We start from the raw sequence: 18375 nt of genomic DNA, 5'->3' as shown, positions 1-18375 counted from the left end.
ATTTAACAGAAAACTATTCTTTTAAATCTGTTTTATTGCACTTTTAAGATCCTCGATGTATATAGAGCTGGGCGATATGGCAGAAATGTTATCTTGATAATACGTTTCTATTTTGAACGAAAACGATTTCTATTTTAATACAAGTTTTTATTGCTTCCACTTTTCAAAGAGTATCCAACCATGACTGATGGCTGATACTGCTGGCAGGAAAATGAACTGTTGGCAGGAAAATGAACTGTTGGCAGGAAAGTGAAATGAGCGCGATTTAAACAATACTGGGTGACACAGCATGACCTTTTTTCGGCCCATAATTTTCAGAGGCCAAAAAATTGGTGAATCTCTAAAATCAACACAATTATAGATTGCTGCATATTTCTGCTGTGTGATTGGCACTTAGGATTAATATTGAGGAAAAATGTCTAGAGCTTATCATCGTTATCGACATGAATTTTAGCGTGATTCGATATGATATTGTTTATCGATGCGCAGCCCTAGATGACAATATTTATAAACTAAAACATCTAGATATTGTGGCGAAGGCGTGGCGCAGTAAGTAGTGCTGTCGCCTCACAGCAAGAAGGTCGCTGAGATGTTGGTTCGAGCCTCGGCTCAGTTGGCGATTCTGTGTGGAGTTTGCATGTTCTCCCTGCGTTCGCGTGGGTTTCCTCCGGGTGCTCCGGATTCCCCCACAGTCCAAAGACATGCAGTACAGGTGAATTGGGTAGGCTAAATTGTCCGTAGTGTATGAGTGTGTGTGTTTGATTGTGTGTGTGGATGTTATCCAGAGATGGGTTGCGGCTGGAAGGGCATCCGTTGCATAAAAACTTGCTGGATAAGTTGGCAGTGCATTCCGCTCTGGTGACCCAGATTAATAAAGGGACTAAGCCGACAAGAAAATGAATGAATGAATCTAGAATATTGTATCTGATCTGAAACCTCTTATCGTGTGAACATACAGAATAAAAATCGGAAGTAAAAAATTTAATTAGTACAAAATTTTAACTATAGTCTTGCTGCATTTAATGGATTTATGTTTAGTGTAATAATTAAAAAGCAGCATTTTTATTTTAAAACTAGATGAAATGTCATCCGTAGTTTCCAGAACCAAGTAAATTCACTACCTGACAAAAATCTTGTCGCCTATCCAAGTTGTAGAAACAAAAAATAATAATTTGACTTCCTAGTTAATCATTTTGTATCAGAAGTGGCTTATATAGAAGGCAAATGTCTCTAGATATGCTTATTTTACCAAAATTAAACATGATCATGCTTTGCTTTTTAATTATTTGATTAAGACAATAAGGTCTGACTTTGCTTAGACAAAAGTCTTGTCACTTAACAGAAATAATGTACAGTATAGAATATAAAGTCATGGTGCAGTGGAAAAAGAATGAATATTGTGTATGACTCCCCTAAGCTTGGAGGACTGCATCCATACATCTCTGCAATGACTCAAATCACTTATTAATAAAGTCATCTGGAATGGCAAAGAAAGCGTTCTTGCAGGACTCCCAGAGTAAATCAAGGTTCTTTGGATTCATTTATAATGCTTCCTCCTTCATCTGACCCCAGACACGCTCAATAATGTTCATGAGAAGGAGGGCTATCCCGCTGAAGAATTTGCCCTCTCTTGTGGTTTGTAATGTAATGAGCTGCACAAATGTCTTTCTACCTTAGGCTGTTGAGGTTGCCATCCACTCTGCAGATCTTTCGCAAGCCCCCATACTGAATGTAACCCCAAACCAGGATTTTTCCTCCGCCAAACTTGACTGATCACCATGCGGGTTCCAATAGGTCTTCTGCAGTATTTGTGATGATTGGGATGCAGTTCAACAGATGATCCATCAAAAAACTCTACCTTCTGCCACTTTTCCAAATGATCAACTAGAATTCAAGTTATTATTTGTTGCTCTTAAAACTGGGATCAACAACAAGACTTTTGTCAAGAAGTGTAGTTTTAATCAAAAATATAAATTGTTAAAAATCTGTATTTTTATTTTTTTTTACACTTCTTGCGAGAACTTCATGTATAATTTTTGACACGTAAAGATGCTAAATAGAAATTGAGTCCAAAAAAACTTGCATACAATATTGTAATATTTTTTACTTTTTAAGTACGTAATTATTCATCCATTAATTTTCCTTCGGCTTCAAACTCTACACAGAAAAGCCAACTGGCCCAACTGGGACTCGAACCAGTGACTCTCTTGCTGTGAGGCGACTGTGCTAACCACTAAGCCACCGTGCCACATACACAAATATCTCTTAAAACAAAAATAAAATCATATTTATACAAAATATAAAATGCAAAAACAAATCTTGTATAAACAGCCTGTCGAAAAAAGGAATTAAGATAAAAGAGTGAGTGGGCTTGACAAACCACCTGCAGAAACACCTAACTAAATGTAAACGTTTAAATTTTAAATATTCCTTCAACTTTTCACTCAACTCTAACCTCCAGCTTGCCAAAGACAGAAACCTTTATAGCGCCAAGTATGTTTTGCTTTGTAAGATTTACGTTCCACATTCCTGTTTCCAAGGAGTCTGTATTTTGTGATGCTTCGTCGTGAAGTAAAAACACCCCAAACAGCCCTTCAGAAACAGGTATTTAGCACCATGATTTAAGAGCCACGTTTTCAGCAGTGAGCCCTTCCAACCAGCCCGTGCACAGCAAATGAATATTTGCTCAAAGTATCCAGGGAAGTCTTGAGTTGGGAAAACCGCAACGTATAATTACCTGCCAGCACCCTTTCATTAATACCAGCGCTGGAATGCAGCCAATCTTAATTGTTTATGTGATGTCAGTCAGGTCTTTGTGCCGAAGATTTTGCACGCCCCCCCACATTTTTACGCTCTGGAAATCTTATATTTACTGAAGGCACCTTCAGGACTGGAAACAATGGAGCATCTGTGTTGGGATCTCAGCATTTGGGAAAAGTGCTTCACAAAGGGCAGGCTGTGTGAGGATTTTGCCTTGGGCCAGTTGGAGAACATCAGGCCTTTCCAACCTTTAGATGACTGATGGAAGCAAAGGCCATATGATGCTATCAATATTTTGTTTATTATTTATAATTTACTTCTGTCGACATGTGATGCCACCTATCTGAATCTAGAGTTTTGAGGATTCTAAAGCAGCTATGATCACTAATAGTTGCATCAGTTTTGAAGTAAAAGTTTGAAGACCCATGCAGTTTTACTTTGAGCTAATCGTCGACATTTAATGCCCCATGAGGGCCCGACTGGATTCCTTTTTTTTTGCTCTATGCTCAGGAGGGCCAGACAGGGGCATTGCTAGACATAAAGCTCTACTCTGGCACAGCTCCCCCTCAAAAAAAAAAGTCTATCAGGAGCCTTAATTAGTCTAAATAAGATCACCATCATATTATTCAAACTTTGTTTTGTCGACTTGCAAAACTCACTGCGTGCTGACACCTCCGCATAAAAGACTGTTACGCCGGTTTCACAACGCATATGCGGCACGGCTATTTTTTTCAGCGTGCATGTTCACAACCGGGACAGAGAGCAGAGCAGTGCATCAATGTAAAGCTGGAGCGTTGCTTATTACAAACTAGGTAAAAAGAGAGATCGCTCACTGTTTCCGCGTCTCACTCTCTGCTGAAACTGTTGTCGATGTATGATCGTGTGACCTTCTTTGTAAAGACTAAAACTTTTAAAGACACTTAAGGTAAGAATTTGTCTTTTTGACCACTGAGAGAGATTTCCTAAAGAAAATTGCCACTACAATATGGTGCTTGTTTTTTCGTTTTTTTTTCTGCACACATGCTCAGTTTGCTTTTGATTAAACTACGTTGCTTTCATCAGCGTTGGTTCGGTTTCACACAGATTACCACTCTTAATAAATACACTTGCATATAAAGTAAATAGTATCTCAAACTTTTATTGGGGCACTGGCAATTTTTACTGGTGCACGTGCCCTAGTAAAAGGGGTCTAGCGATGCAACTGGGACCAGACTTTTTTTTTTTGCTATTTCTGCACACAATTGTTTATAAAAATCTGTGGATTTATAATGAATGATTTTGCGAGTATAGTTACTTAAACATGAAGTAAAAAAAAAATGTACTTTTACCATTTATTTAAGGTTTACAATGCAAATCCAATTAGAATTCGATTATTGTTTGGTAAACAAAGCAAGTCTCTCATATAATATATCTACTAAAAGACAGAAAATATTACTTCAAACTGAATTGTAAATAAATCATATAAACATTTGCATATTAGTTAATAATAATATTGAAATTAATATAAAAGCTGAATAAATATAAATTTACACTCCTTTACATAAGTAAATAAACAGATTCACTGATAGGCTAATAAATTAGTGGAAACCTGCCTATTTATGTGCATACAGATTCAATGCGGGCCTTCTCAGGACTAAACATGAGTAGTATGCACACCAACGCAAACAACACCAGACATTAAAAAAGCATCTTTTTTTTATTTTTTATGCCTTGGCGGTGTTATTTCATCAACAAAAATAGCTTGGCGCCAACAGAAACGAATGTGACTGAATGCTGAATGTGCTTTGATTCGCTTATTTAATAAACTAACAGCGCAATGCAGCGGATTACAACAACATTTTTTTATTTGTTTGACTACATTTTAGTCTTGTCTTTTTTACTATAGTCAACAATTATTTATAGGCAACAGTGTTAATTACAAAGTTAACACTGCACTTCTGGTAAACTTTTTTTAGTTTGACATGCTGCGTAAATTAGTCAGCCAATGAGTCAGCCACTTTTGTTAACATACCTAGAGCAACTTAAAACTCGAACTACAGAGGTGGTCATTTTTAGTTTTTGCTATTCAATAAAATGTAAAAAAAAAAAACACAAATATTTATTATACCCTTGACTTTTATATGTGTATATATTTCTTTCCAACATGGGTATTTTATTAAAATTACAAAACACAAAAACTATTAGTAGAACTACCATCGCATTCATAATGACTGCATGCATTTCAGTGTCTGGTGATTTTTAATATGCGTGCCTCTGTTGCCTAGCAACTTCCTGCTACCAAAAAACATAACTTTATGCTGACAGTGACATAAGTTTACTTCAGATATGTCTTTCAAAACAGCAATTTCAATGCTTTGAGAAAAGCCTTCTCTGCTTGTGAAAAGAAAGTGAAACTAAAAGTAAGTTGTGCATACATTTATAGGGTTTATTACCAAAAAGATTGTATTTTTAGGGTGATGACTTAATAAAATATGACAGCAGACTTTTAAAGCTTAAATTGAATATCTGAAATTAAATTGAATGTATATATGACATGACAATATAATGTCTTATATGGCAGTGGTCAGAATGACCACCATGGTAATTCTTGTAGTTATAGACTTCTGGTAGTTCCAATGTTAAGTAACTTAAGGCGCTCAAGCACAAAATGATTCCCAATGAAGAAGATGATGAATTTAGGCAAGATGAAAATGGATCTGCTTGTTCCATGCTATCATGACAGTATGTCTAAATGACATGACAATATTTGAAGGCACAAATAATTAGGGCAGTTCTAAAGGCAAAAATGGGATCAGCCCAATGTGCCCATAATAAAATGGCCTGACATGGTACATTTAATAAAAAGTAAAACCTTGCATTACATAATGTAAATGATGAAAATTGAAGGGTGGAATAGTGACTTACAGAGTCACAATGAACAGATGCAGGAGGGCAGCATTAAATTTCAATGATTTAACCTTTGAAGGTGTGGAGATGGTGGCCAATCTTCTCCACACCCTCAAGTAAATGTATCGGAGAACCATGATTATTCAATTCTCACCACAAGCTAAGGGTGTTGGTGACTTTGAGGTTAATCATTTGAACTTCTTGCGTACAGTATCTTCAATATTCTCATCCCAGGACTTACGTAATACCCTGGAGCAAGAGTTGGTTGCACCAGATGGACAATCCTTGCAAATAGTGTACGCTATGTCCTCAGGATGAAAAGGGTTGGGAGGGAGCTGCTTGCTAACTGTTTGCTGCTGATGTGCATTAATAATCTTTACCTCATGTCTGACTTGCTTTCATGTGGAGCCGTCTTCGGTTTGTTACATTTTATGCTGGTGTTAAGAGCATCAGAGGTTTTTTTTTTTCTTCATTCTGCACGCAAAGCAGCATGTGTTTTGAATTTAGCTTTGTCCTGTAATCTCTTCTGTGGACTGGAGATCCAACAGGACATGGAACGTAATGCAGCATTTCCTGTGTCTCACGCTCACAATGAAGATTTTAAACATATTTAATTGAAATGCGATGGAGATTTCAGTAAACGTACTGACTCGTTCCATCCAGTTAAGTAAATTAACTTTAAAGTATTAAAACATATAGTTTACAGAAAAATGAAAACTTGCTCACCATTTACTGATGCTTTTTATGAATTTCCTTCCTCTGTTGAACACAGAAGAAGATATAATGAAGAATGTTGGAAATCAGCAGCTCTTGACATCCGTAGTAGTAACAAAAATACTATGAAAGTCAATGGCTGCTGCTTTCAGAATTCTTCAAAATTGTTTTGTGTTCAACAGAAGAAAAACTTAAACAGGTTTACAACAAGTAGAGGATAAATGATGACAGAATTGTCACTTTTAGATGAACTATTACTTTAAATGTGATAAACAGTTAGAATTGCTCTTTAAATTCTGCTGTGAAGCAGATCTTCAGTGTTTGATTTCACTTTTGGACACCTTCCTTATCAAACTGAACAGGGGAAATACAGGATTTCCAAAAAAAAAAAAAAAAAAGCCAGAGCATCAGAGCCACACCTACCTGTTTTCTCATCACCATCACCAACCACTGATATTTTAGAGCAGGTTTGCTTTGAAAAATCATTTTGAACTCCTGAAATGGAATTCATTTAGGCTTCATTTTGTTCAAAATTTTAAAAAAAAAATGAAAGTAATAGGGGTTAGTTTACCCAAAAGTTAAAATTCTTTTATCAATCACTCACCCACATGTTGTTCCTTACCCCTGAGACCTTCATTCATCTCTAGAGCACAAGTTAAAATAATTTAGATGAAATTCAAGAGCTTCCTCTTTTGCAAGCGACAACACCGACTTATTCATAATCCAGAAAAATACCAAAAAAAAAAGAGTCAAAACAGACCATGACATTTTCAAGCTACAAAAATCCTTTCGTGCACAGCTAAAACAAAAGATTTTATTCAGCAGACATTGCATTGCATAAGTTAAATTCTGAAAATTCTAGGATGGAATTGTGACTTACAGAATTATAATGACCAGATTCCGTTGTCATGTTCATTTTATTCTACAGTTTCAGTGTCAGTATATTGCGCACGTTCACAATAGTCTGTGCAGTGTCTATACTCATGATGGTCGTCCGCGACTTCCTTTATTGAAAACAAAGCACAAGCGTATCTAAGATAATATGTCTGCAGTACAACTAAGCATGACATGCATAAAGAGTAGAGCACAGTGCCATTCTAGAAATGTGCACCCTATACTGACACTGAGGAGAAGAAACTGTTAAATAAAGCCAGTGTTTTTGTTTCATGTGCCACGAAAAGTATTCTTGTAGCTTGATAATAATCGGATTAAACAACTGAATAGTCGCGGATTGTTCCAAGCATGTTTTTTGATATTTTTGATGTCTATGGAGAACAAGAGAGCTCTCAGATTTGATTTAAAATTTCTTAATGGGTTTCAATGATGAACAATTGGAACAACATGAGGCTGAGAAATCCATAACAGAATTTTCATATTCGTTTGAACTAATTCTTTAAGATGACAATGAACCCTTTGATATATAAATGCTTGGTTCTAGGGCTGCATAATATATCATTACAGCATCGATATCTCAACATGCACATCAGCAATAGTCACATTGCATGATATAAAATGTTGAGTCTGAATTATAGTTGACCAGGAGCTACAGAACACATCTGATTTGTAGAGTCACTTCTAAGTTTAACCATAATTGAGTGAAAGGTAATAATTTGCATGTGTTTCTAAGGTCTTAGAATGAGCATTTCAAGAAAGTTTGGACACAAAAAGTATGATGTTTTAAGGTGTTACAATTATTAATTGTTAATTGTATTTAATTATTCATAAAGAAAATATGTTTTACTTAATTCTTATATGGTTTCTAGTCCAAATATCATTCAAAGCAAAAATAAGATAGTTGTAATTAATTACCCTATTGGCAGATAATTTCACGAAGTTTACGAGAGCTCTATTTAGTATCTAAAGTATCGCAACTTCCTCTATTGAAAACAAAGCACAGGCATATCCAAGGTAATATGTCTGCAGCGTAAAGAGCATAGTGCCATTTTGTAAACGTGCACCCTATACTGACACTGAGGAGAACAAACTGTTGAATAAAGACATTATTTTAGTTTTTTGTGCGACATTTTTTTGTTGCTGTTGTTGTAGCTTAATAATATTCTGATTGAACTACTGAAAAAAATCATTGACTTCTATGGATGTTGTTTGAGATGTTTATGTCTATGGAGAACGAGAGAGCTCTATGATTTAATCTAAAATATCTTAATATGGGTTTCATCGATGTACAATTGGAACAACATGAGGCTGAATAATCTATAACAATTTTCATATTTTGTTGAGCTATCCTTTAAGATTACAATGAACCCCTTGATATATCAATGCTTGGTTCTAGGGCTGCACAATATATAGTTTTGGCATCGATATGTCGCACATCAGCAATAGTCACATCACAAGATATGAAATGTTGAGTCTGAATTCTAATTGACCAGGAGCTACAGAACACATCTGATTTGTAGAGACACTGCTGAGTTTAAACATAATTGAGTGAAAGTTTATCGTTTGCATGTGTATCTAATGCCTTAGAATGAGCATTTCAAGAAAGTTTGGACACAAAAAAGTATGATGTTTTAAAGTGTAAAAAATATAAAAATTTAATTATTAATTGTATTTAATTATTTATACGATTTATGGGAAAAATGTTTTTTTTACATAATATTTGTCTGGTTTCTAGTTCAAAAATCTACATTTTAAAGCGAAAATAAGATAATTTTAATTAATTACCACATTGGTACATAATCTAGCTTGTTTTAAGGAAAAACTCCTAATTTGACTATTTTTTTTTTAAAACAAAACAATGTTTTTACTTGACCTACAATATTTTTTTAGATATTTGGACAAGAAACGAGACAAAGTAAGAAAAATAATATTTTTTGCAATTTCTCTACCTGAACATTATTATAACTATATTCAATTTATTATATTATAACTTGGAAATCAGAAAACTGTCAAATAAAGCTATTAAATCCATTTGTATATGTCGCAGTATTAATCACAGAAAAGTCAAATATGGCATTATCAGATTTTTCCAATATTGTGCAGCCCTACTTGGTTCTAACCTTCGCATTTTGCATTACGTTTCAGCTTTCCACTTCCTCCAGCTTCAACGGTGAGTTTCTGCTGGGTGGAGCAGGAGAACAGACGCACCCTCAGAAGTCTCTCCTGCGGGCCAGCCTCTCTGCATCCCCCGCAGACTATCCGGAACGTCCCGAAGTCCACTCGCGCAGAGAGAGCTCCTGCAACACCCTGCCTGCCAAGACCGAGGTTCCCATCCATCTCATTAGCACCACCAACCAGCTGCACAAGCAGGGCAGCGTCCAGCAGCAGATCCCCACCAAACTCGCCGCCCTCAGCAAGGGCAAGGAGAAGAGTGGAAAGGGGAAGAGTTCCCACCGTACCGACAGTTTGGGTGAGCACAATTTTGGTTTATTCGAGACTTCCTAATGATAGTCTGTGGGAGTTCATTTTGCCGTATTGATGGTTTTTCAGGACATTTCAATGCAAAATACCATAATGGAGAAATCTTATTCTCATTCTCATCAATTTTTAAATTGCATTGAAATTATTTGAATATGTTTCAATGATTTACAATTACCATGGTATAGTACATACAGGCTTAATATCGCACCATAGTGTTATTGTATCACTGTGCATAATTTATGCTCTTTTACAGTAAACAATGTTAGCCAAGTAAGCACACATAATCAGATCTCATGAAAAGTCACCCCACAAAATCATGTGGAAAATTGAAACAAAAAAGTAAATATTACTAATGACTAATGTGGAGTGCACTGTTAAAATGCTGGGTTTTAGACAGTTCCTTCATGTTATTCCACCACAAATGGATTCAGTTTACTTGCTAATTTAAGTGAATTGAACATAAAACAATTACGTTTAAGGCCCATAAAAGCAAAGTGTTGTGTTGATTCAGCTCATTTTAAATACAGTGGGGGAAATAAGTATTGAACATGTCATGTTTTTCTCTGGGTTTACTATTTCTAAAGGAGCTGTTGACATGGAATTGAACCAGATTTTGATAAAAACCTAAACAATACAAACATAAAAAATAAAACAAAACAATGAATATGACACAATATAAATATGTGATAACAATGAAATGACACGAGGAGAAAGTCCTGAACTACTAAAACGTATTTATTGCTTTATATAAAAGGCTTTTTTTGATGATCGTAGCTTAAAGATGACTCTCATGTGGAGAATGAAGTCACATGCATTGCTCAGGTGTGATTTTAAAAATCTTGATGGTTCTGTGGGTTTTATCTATCCAAACTGATCTCTATTTTGTATTCATATTGGATTCAGGTCAGGTTATTGGCTGGGCCATTCTATGGATTGTTTTTTCTTTGTCTGTAAGCATTTTAGAGTTTACTTTGCTGTGTTTTGGATCATTGTCTTGCTAAAATGTCCACTCTCGTTTCATTTTCATCGTCTTGCTAATGTAGATGTTGGAATGAAGCAGCTAATATAGATTTACACTGACGAATAACTACTGAGAGATTTCAGCTGCTGTCTGGGCTTTCACTGCCTTTCTACACCTCCTAGCATTTCATTTTATTACACAAAACTTCATTTATAAACGAATTAGATTTGTTTTCTTTGCATATGTGGATTTCTTTGGGTATTACCAACACCTAGGTAAAAGTCAACAGCACCTATAGAAATATGTTTTCTGAGAAAAATTATTACCGTTCAATATTTATTTTCCTCATTGTAAGTAGTTTGAACAACCAGCAAAAATCTTTTTTCAAGTATGGAGAAGGGCAGGATTCATTTAGCTCACGCTAGTTTATACTATTTTTCAGTCAATAGCCCCTTTCACACAGTGATACTGGTAAATATCTGGAAAATTTCCGGAACGACATTACCGGTATATTCAAAAAAGCGCTGTTCACACAGGCGAGGACGTTACGGAAATTTTGCGGAAAAGAGTATTCACACATCCATTCCAAAATACCGGTAAATTCTGACATCATTCACCACAAATGAGCTTTAAACGGCTGCGCTTGTATTTGTAAACATTTGACTAAATTACAAACTCTGTGGATGATCAATATTGTGAACAACTTTCACAGGATCACTTTCGCATGTCGAGATGTTCATAATATGTGCGTGTGCAGGCGCTCACAGGCTGTTTCACAGGCACACGCAAAGCTTGAAGGTAAACAAACAACGGCTTATCATAAGCATCTCATCGATGATTATTTACACATTTGGCATTAAGAAGAACATATAAACGTGATCTGACTAACTTCAGCAGCTAAATGTGTCTGGAAAAATATTCAAAGGCTTTTATTCTTACAAACCGCGCGGACGTAAATGCGTCTGACTGTTGTGATTGGCTAAAGCAGACGTCTCACGTTAGCACATTCTAGACGTGCACGCGCTTATTCCGTCATCTTCCTTCTGCGTTCACACAGTGCAGCATTCCGGCAAATTACCGGTAATGTTACAACTTCTCTTTCCGGAAAATAGCCAGAACCAATTTACCAGTATTTTCAAAAAGGACCTGTTCACACATACAACCTTTCTGTATGTGTGAAAGGGGCTAATGTGTTAGTTTAAATTGTTTCGTATCGTGTTGTTTATTAGTTTCATTGCAGTTTTTTGATGTTTGAAAGTGAAGTCTAATGTTATTCAGACCCTCTCATTCTCGTTTTTGTGATCCAAAGAGTAGTCAATAAAATATATAAACTATTGAAAATGATCTGAATACATTTTTAACACAATACAGATTTACATATACATCATGGTGAAGCAACAAGAATAAAAGAAACACAAAATACAAGTATTATAAATAAGAATATCAATGAATAAAAATGACGGTAGTATTTGCTGTTTTTAAGCTGTGTCATCTAAACAAATGAACCCTTCAATTACTAGAGATCAATCAATAGCAAAGCACAACCATCAATTTAGTTCTTAAAAGACCAAAATCAAGTCTTACTAATCTTTTGTTCAAATTCAACTTGATTTTCAGGCCGACACAGCAGTTAAATATGGCATCAAACTATTTTTTCCATTTATGTTTTGTGTGGTCTTATTTTTTTCCCCTCATTACCACACTGGTCATTCCACGACCACCTATCAACATTTTTATGAGCTGAATTTGCTGATTTCTAAATCCATCTTCACCTCTTTTGTAGCGTCTGTGGACATGAAGCAGATGCTGCCCATCAAGCTGTCAGCAAGGGATTCAGACGGAGGTCACAAAACCCGCCGACCCATCAGCCCTCACCAACCTCAGCATTCGCACTCAGGTAAGACGAACAAACCGCACCCGACATTCCCCAGCTGAGGCTGAACGGGCTGCGTCCCGCTCTGTAAACAGTCATTAGGCCCGGCTGACAGGCATGTTGTTTGGTTTGCTCGCCCTACAGATTCCCTCAGCCCTCCAGACGCTTATTCTGATGCCCAGTCTAGCCTCGCGCCAGCCCCTCCCAAAACCCACAACCAGACCTCCCAGCAAACCCTACCGTACACTGTTAGCGATGAAGCCGCTAAGGAGGACGTTATCTTTTTCTGAACACCGCATGGTGTATATGTTGACATTTTGAAGCTGTCTTAAACTACTAATGGAGCCGAAGTTTGTGAAGGAAAAAAAAATGTCCAGAAAACCCAAAGACTTTTCATGATTGAAGTTAACTAGCGTGAAGAAAACTGTAGCATGTGAAGGATAAATTGGCGTGTTTTTTTGGGTCGCAATTTTGCACAGAGCTAATGTTCCAGTGTTTTTGGATGACAGTTTTCTCTTAGGTCTGTTCAGATTTGGTTGTAGTATGTTGTGGTCAATCTGGAGCATTATTGCTTATGGATAAGGACAAATGGATTAAAAGGTTTGACATTTCGGCAACCGTTCTTATTGAGTCCAGGATATTGTTTTTTGTTTTGGACCGTACACTGTAGACAAATGTGCTGGATTTTAACCTAGATTGTTTCATTGAAGAAAAGCCTTCATTTCAGTGGTCATTTTATCCATGGGGTTTTGTCTTTTTAAAGATTTCTTCCCAATTATTACCAGAAAATCTGAAGAAAATGCTTTTTTTTTCTTTTCTTTTTCTTTTTTGTGTCTTCAAAATGAAGAGAGCAAATGATCTTGATATTTTGAGATAACACTCAAACTAAAGCAAGATGAAGGATGCAAATATTTTATATAATCAATCCTGTTTTCATCATTAAAATCATCAAAAAGTCAATCTAAGACATGACTTGGTTAAAATCTTAATTGATCATTACCGCAATGCAATAACATTTTCATTACTGTGGTATAAAGTAGTTTGTCAAATATTGAAAAAATTACAATTGTTATGCTATGTTAACACCAGACACAGAACATGCAAATAAATTGCGCTAGTCCATTCTTTTTTGAGTTTACTCATTTCATTCGCACGTCAAATTCTATTTATTCACGCAGCAAATTCGCTTTACAATAGACGCGCATTTTGTGTCATGGGCAAGACTTCTGTCTGTCCTGTGACTAGCTTCGTTGCTAAATGGCTAACATGGATTTTATTGAGAGAATAGCTGCTATTCAACAACAGGCAACACGTGATAATCACGCCGCTACAAGAGAAAGCTCCTGATTGGTTAACGTGGCACGAATTTCCGCTGAAGTTCAGATTTTCCAACTCAAGCAATACGTGCGTTAAGCATGTCAAACACGCAAAATGCTCAACTCGCTCCGCTTAATTTGAGTGAATTGTCACATTCGCGCTACCTCATCTGCATGAAATGCAGAGCAGGATGTCTATTCGCGTCTTTGCATTGACTTCACATGTAAATGCGCTTGACACTTCATCAGCGTCTGGTGTGAATACAGCTTCAGTATACTGTACATCAGTGGTCCCCAACCTTTTTATCACCGTGGACTGGTCAACACTTGACAATTTTGGCATTTAGGAGATGAGGGGGTGGAGGGGGTTGCTAGGTGAACATCAACAGTTTTCCTAGATGATGATAACAAAACATTGCTGCAGCTCTGATACAAGTTTTATTTATGGAGAACATTAAAAAGCACTGCAGTGTTTGGGTGTTCTGTGTTTGTCTGAGGTAATTAGTCTACCGAAATGTATAAAAAGTATAAAGCTGATTGGTCAGTTTTTGTCACATGACTCGTGGTGCATTCGTGGCATTCTGAAAAGCTGAGATGTTTTCAACTGGGTGCACCTGGAAAACAAGAGCACGTTGCTCCCAATATGCTTGCGCATGCAGCGCGCCTCTATTGGAAGAAACGAACTTGTGCAAGGAATAGATGCGACGTGTGAACAAGGTCGCCGTCATTTACAGTCTACAGCAATCGATCTTGCACAGACATGCTGGATTTACCTGATTTCTAGACAAATGGGTTGCGGATACATTCTTGGACAGTTCGTAGGTCCTTCTTACTTATTATGCTAACTTGTGGGTTAACTTTTAGTGCTCAAGTAACCGAGATGTAACTGAGAGAAAACAAACAAACTATAAAATAGTTTTCAAAATAAAAGATCGTTTAGACTCGGATAATAAATAAAACAGAAACTATTCATCATTTCTTGGCCCAGTATCAACTGATCTACGGACCGATACCGGTCCGCGGCCCGGGGGTTGGGGACCATTGCTGTACATCATGAAAATATTTACTTCACTGTAATTGGACAAAAAAAATGACAGGAATGACAATTTATATATATATATATATATTTTTTTTTTTTTTTTTTTTTTGCATTGTGGTAATGAAATGCAAGTAGTCCTTAATAGATTTTAATTTCTGTTCTAAATTAAGACCATTTTTTATTATTAACAAACCGAACATAAAACATCTCTCTACACAATTACAGTAATGACAGTTACATTTTATTAATTTATTTTAGCCATTGCGGTAATGAAAATTTTAACAGTCCTAAATAGTGGAGGTTTCAAATTCGTGCCAAACCTGAGTAGTTTGTCTTTTTCGACGTTAAATATTGTTTTATACATTTTTTTGAAGCTTTCCTCCCCCACCCAAGTCTTAAATATTTCCACAGTCAAGGAGGAAATCTGTCTTTTAACCTTGTTTGCTCTTAACAGATTTACTCATTGGCATTGCCTCTTTACTTATGACCCACATTTATTTCATTCCACGTCTAATTTAAGTCCCTGAAGTTGTCAAGTATGTCCTCTGTTCTCGAGCCAACCACAGAAACAGCTTCATGATGTAACACTTACTGTAAATTTCAGAGTAAAGCCACCAAAGACTGAGGATCGTTTCTAAATCTAACCCTGAAGTCTCTAACGTTAGTTTCCTGCGACCGCGTGATTTGTATGTATATGTTGTACATAATTTCCTTTTAACATAGATATGAGATGTAGATATTATGTGATTGTGGCCATCACAGATGGTTGTGGCACTCGATCGGGGTATAATTTTATTTCATTGTCATGTGTCATTCATTTTTTAATATTTTAGTTTCAATGAGACCCACAATGCATTGCTTTCAGATAACATTTCACCATGATGTAAGAAAGTGTTTTTAATGTTATTCATCCTAGATTTTGGGTTTCTAAAGGCTTTTCTGTGGTGCAAGTTTTCAATTTGTAGCAGATTGTTTTTTGGCCATCAATGAAGCATGAATGTCGAATGATGTTGAGGAAATATTAATGAAGTCAATGACTAAATGCTGTTAGTTTCACTTCTTTAGCTACAGCGCACTTTACCTCTAAATCAATTGTCCTCTTTGATTTCTTGTACAAAAGTGAAACAAAAATCCATCAGGTTGCTTTAAATTGCCCGCCATTCATTGTGACTGTATCGTCTTGCAGTTTTTGAATGTACGACGTCATCCATTGGAGAAATTGTCAAATTATTTCAGATATGTCAAAAATATATATATGATTTTTCTGTTTCTAGTTACACTAGCCACTTTTTGAATACCAGCATACTGTAAGGGGACCTAAAGTGTTAATGTTTCTGATATTTCGTGTCTTAAGTTTGTAGAACACAAGGCCAGTGTGATTTTTATTTTTTTTCTACCACAGCACTGTACTCACTGTACCGAAGTTTTAAATGATAGAAATACTTGTGAACACTTAAAACTGCTGCCTTTAGAGACATTTTAGTAATAAAATATGTGAAAAAACTGACTTCTGTTTGACTCCTATTCATTGTTGTGATGTGCCAATGTATAATCTCTGATGTACTATATTGTCAACCTGACTTTTCATTTTCTGTGACATTAATGATAAGTAGTATCTAAACTCGTCCCTGTTTCTTTACATTATTTACAAAAGCCAAAAATTCAAATGTACTTTGTATTTGTTGGAATGTTTAGTCAATTCAATGCATGTTCAATAAAAAAGGTCAGGAGAGGTTTTCAGTATCAAAAATCGTAGTAATTTATTAGATAAAAATGAATAAGTTGATTCACAGAATTCTGTAATCATCATTGCAATGCAAGAGTTACATTCAGGGGTGTGCAACCAATTTCATTTCCTGATTCCCTCTTATATATAGCTTATATTAACAGGTGGAGTTTAGTGGAATTGGTCACTCCTGGTCAGTCCTCCTTTGGCCGCACCCATACATACGTCTTATTTTTCTACGAACTCTCTGCACAATATTAAACGCATAAGACTTTCTCAACTGTAAATATTCTGTGCTCACAGTAAGTTTCACTACAGAGCTCAAGTTAATTTTAGACAATCAGCTTCATCTACTTCTGCAAAAATGCTTCATTAATATGCAAAACATGACACAAGTTCAGGTAAAATATCATCTTTAAGCAATACAAATACAATTGTTTATTGAAAAGAAAAAGAGACAAAAATAATAAAAATATATATTTCACATTTTGAAACTTAGCTACGGTGAAACTTAGCTGATTAAATATAATATAATGCTGTTTAAAATGTATAATGCATAATGTTTAGTTTTACCATGCTTTCTGAAATAAATTCCCTTTGTTGTATCGTATTTCCACAAAATATACACAAAGCCTGCACATTTGAATTGGTGCCAAAATAGAGAGGTAAAGTGAGCCCAAATGATTTGTTTAGCACTTTGTGTATTTCTACTTTATTAGTTTTAGTTTAGTTGGCGCAATAGCCTAGTGGTTAGTGCGCCGACATATGCTGCAGTAGCATGTCAGGGCAACCCAAGTTTGAGTCCCGGCTTGAGGACATTTCCCTACGCTACACCTTCTATCTTTATCCAACTTCGCTTCCTGTCTAAATACTGTCCTATCTAATACAGACAAAAAGGCCAAAAAAAATCTTTAAAATAAATTATTTTGGTTTGCAGTTTTCTAATATATGTTATATATAATGAAAGTTTGTAACTAAATAAAGAGCAGTAACCCAACTATCAATTCTTGGTTTCCAGAATGTTCTCTGTCGGATAGCCATGAAACTTTTCTTTACATCTATACAATATCAGGCTCTTTGCTTAACTGTTCCATTCCATGGCAAAACGGGCCAGTCAGCACGGATACGGCTTCATTTTCCATGGTGGTGCTGATAAAGAAACTGACATTCAATAATATGTCAGCCACTGCACTGTGTATTGTAAACATAAATATGATTGATGATTAGATATTTCTATTTTTAGGACTCTTATCTGATATTTACCTTGTTAAATAACAGAAAATGGAAAAATCATGCTTCCATTTAAACAACTATAGAGTAACTGGTAGCCACATAAAAGAGTAGTTGCCATACCAGGCTCATGTGGAAATACAACTGGATCCGTATCTGGCTGTCTGTTCATACTTTTCGGCTCAATAGTGTAAAAGCGGGTATTGTTTACTCCAGGGCAGGGGTGTCCAAACTCGATCCTGGAGGGCCGGTGTCCTGCAAAGTTTAGTTCCAACCCCAATCAGACACACCTGGGCTACCTAATGAAGCTCTTACTAGGCTTTCTAGAAACATCCCTGCAGGTGTGTTGAGGCAAGATGGAGCTAAAATCTACAGGACACCGGCCCTCCAGGACCAAGTTTGGACACCTCGGCTCTATGGTATTAGAACCTTTCCAGAATGTCCTCTTTTATCAAGCTGTTACCAAAAAGCACCCTGCTACATTCTGGGAAGGTT

The 18375-nt window shown here is 36.1% G+C and overlaps 1 protein-coding gene across 5 annotated transcripts in view; it reads left to right on the top strand.

The window, feature by feature from the left end:
* The window catches only part of arhgef18b (Rho/Rac guanine nucleotide exchange factor 18b), a 98408-nt gene extending 84581 nt beyond the window's left edge, over nucleotides 1–13827 (top strand). For all 5 annotated transcript variants that reach the window (XM_087304011.1, XM_087304010.1, XM_087304009.1 and 2 more), the window contains 3 exons: nucleotides 9400–9724; nucleotides 12480–12593; nucleotides 12714–13827. In XM_087304011.1, coding sequence (XP_087160137.1) covers nucleotides 9400–9724; nucleotides 12480–12593; nucleotides 12714–12859 — 585 coding nt within the window. In that variant the 3' untranslated portion in view covers nucleotides 12860–13827. The remainder of the gene's footprint in view (nucleotides 1–9399; nucleotides 9725–12479; nucleotides 12594–12713) is intronic.
* Nucleotides 13828–18375: the final 4548 nt, after the last annotated feature.

This window comes from Danio rerio, chromosome 22 (genome assembly GCF_052040795.2).
Source record: "Danio rerio strain M-AB ecotype USA chromosome 22, GRCz13ab, whole genome shotgun sequence".
NCBI lineage: Eukaryota > Metazoa > Chordata > Actinopteri > Cypriniformes > Danionidae > Danio > Danio rerio.
The sequence above is the reverse complement of the archived record's forward strand: the minus strand, read 5'-3'. Positions and strand labels throughout refer to the sequence as shown.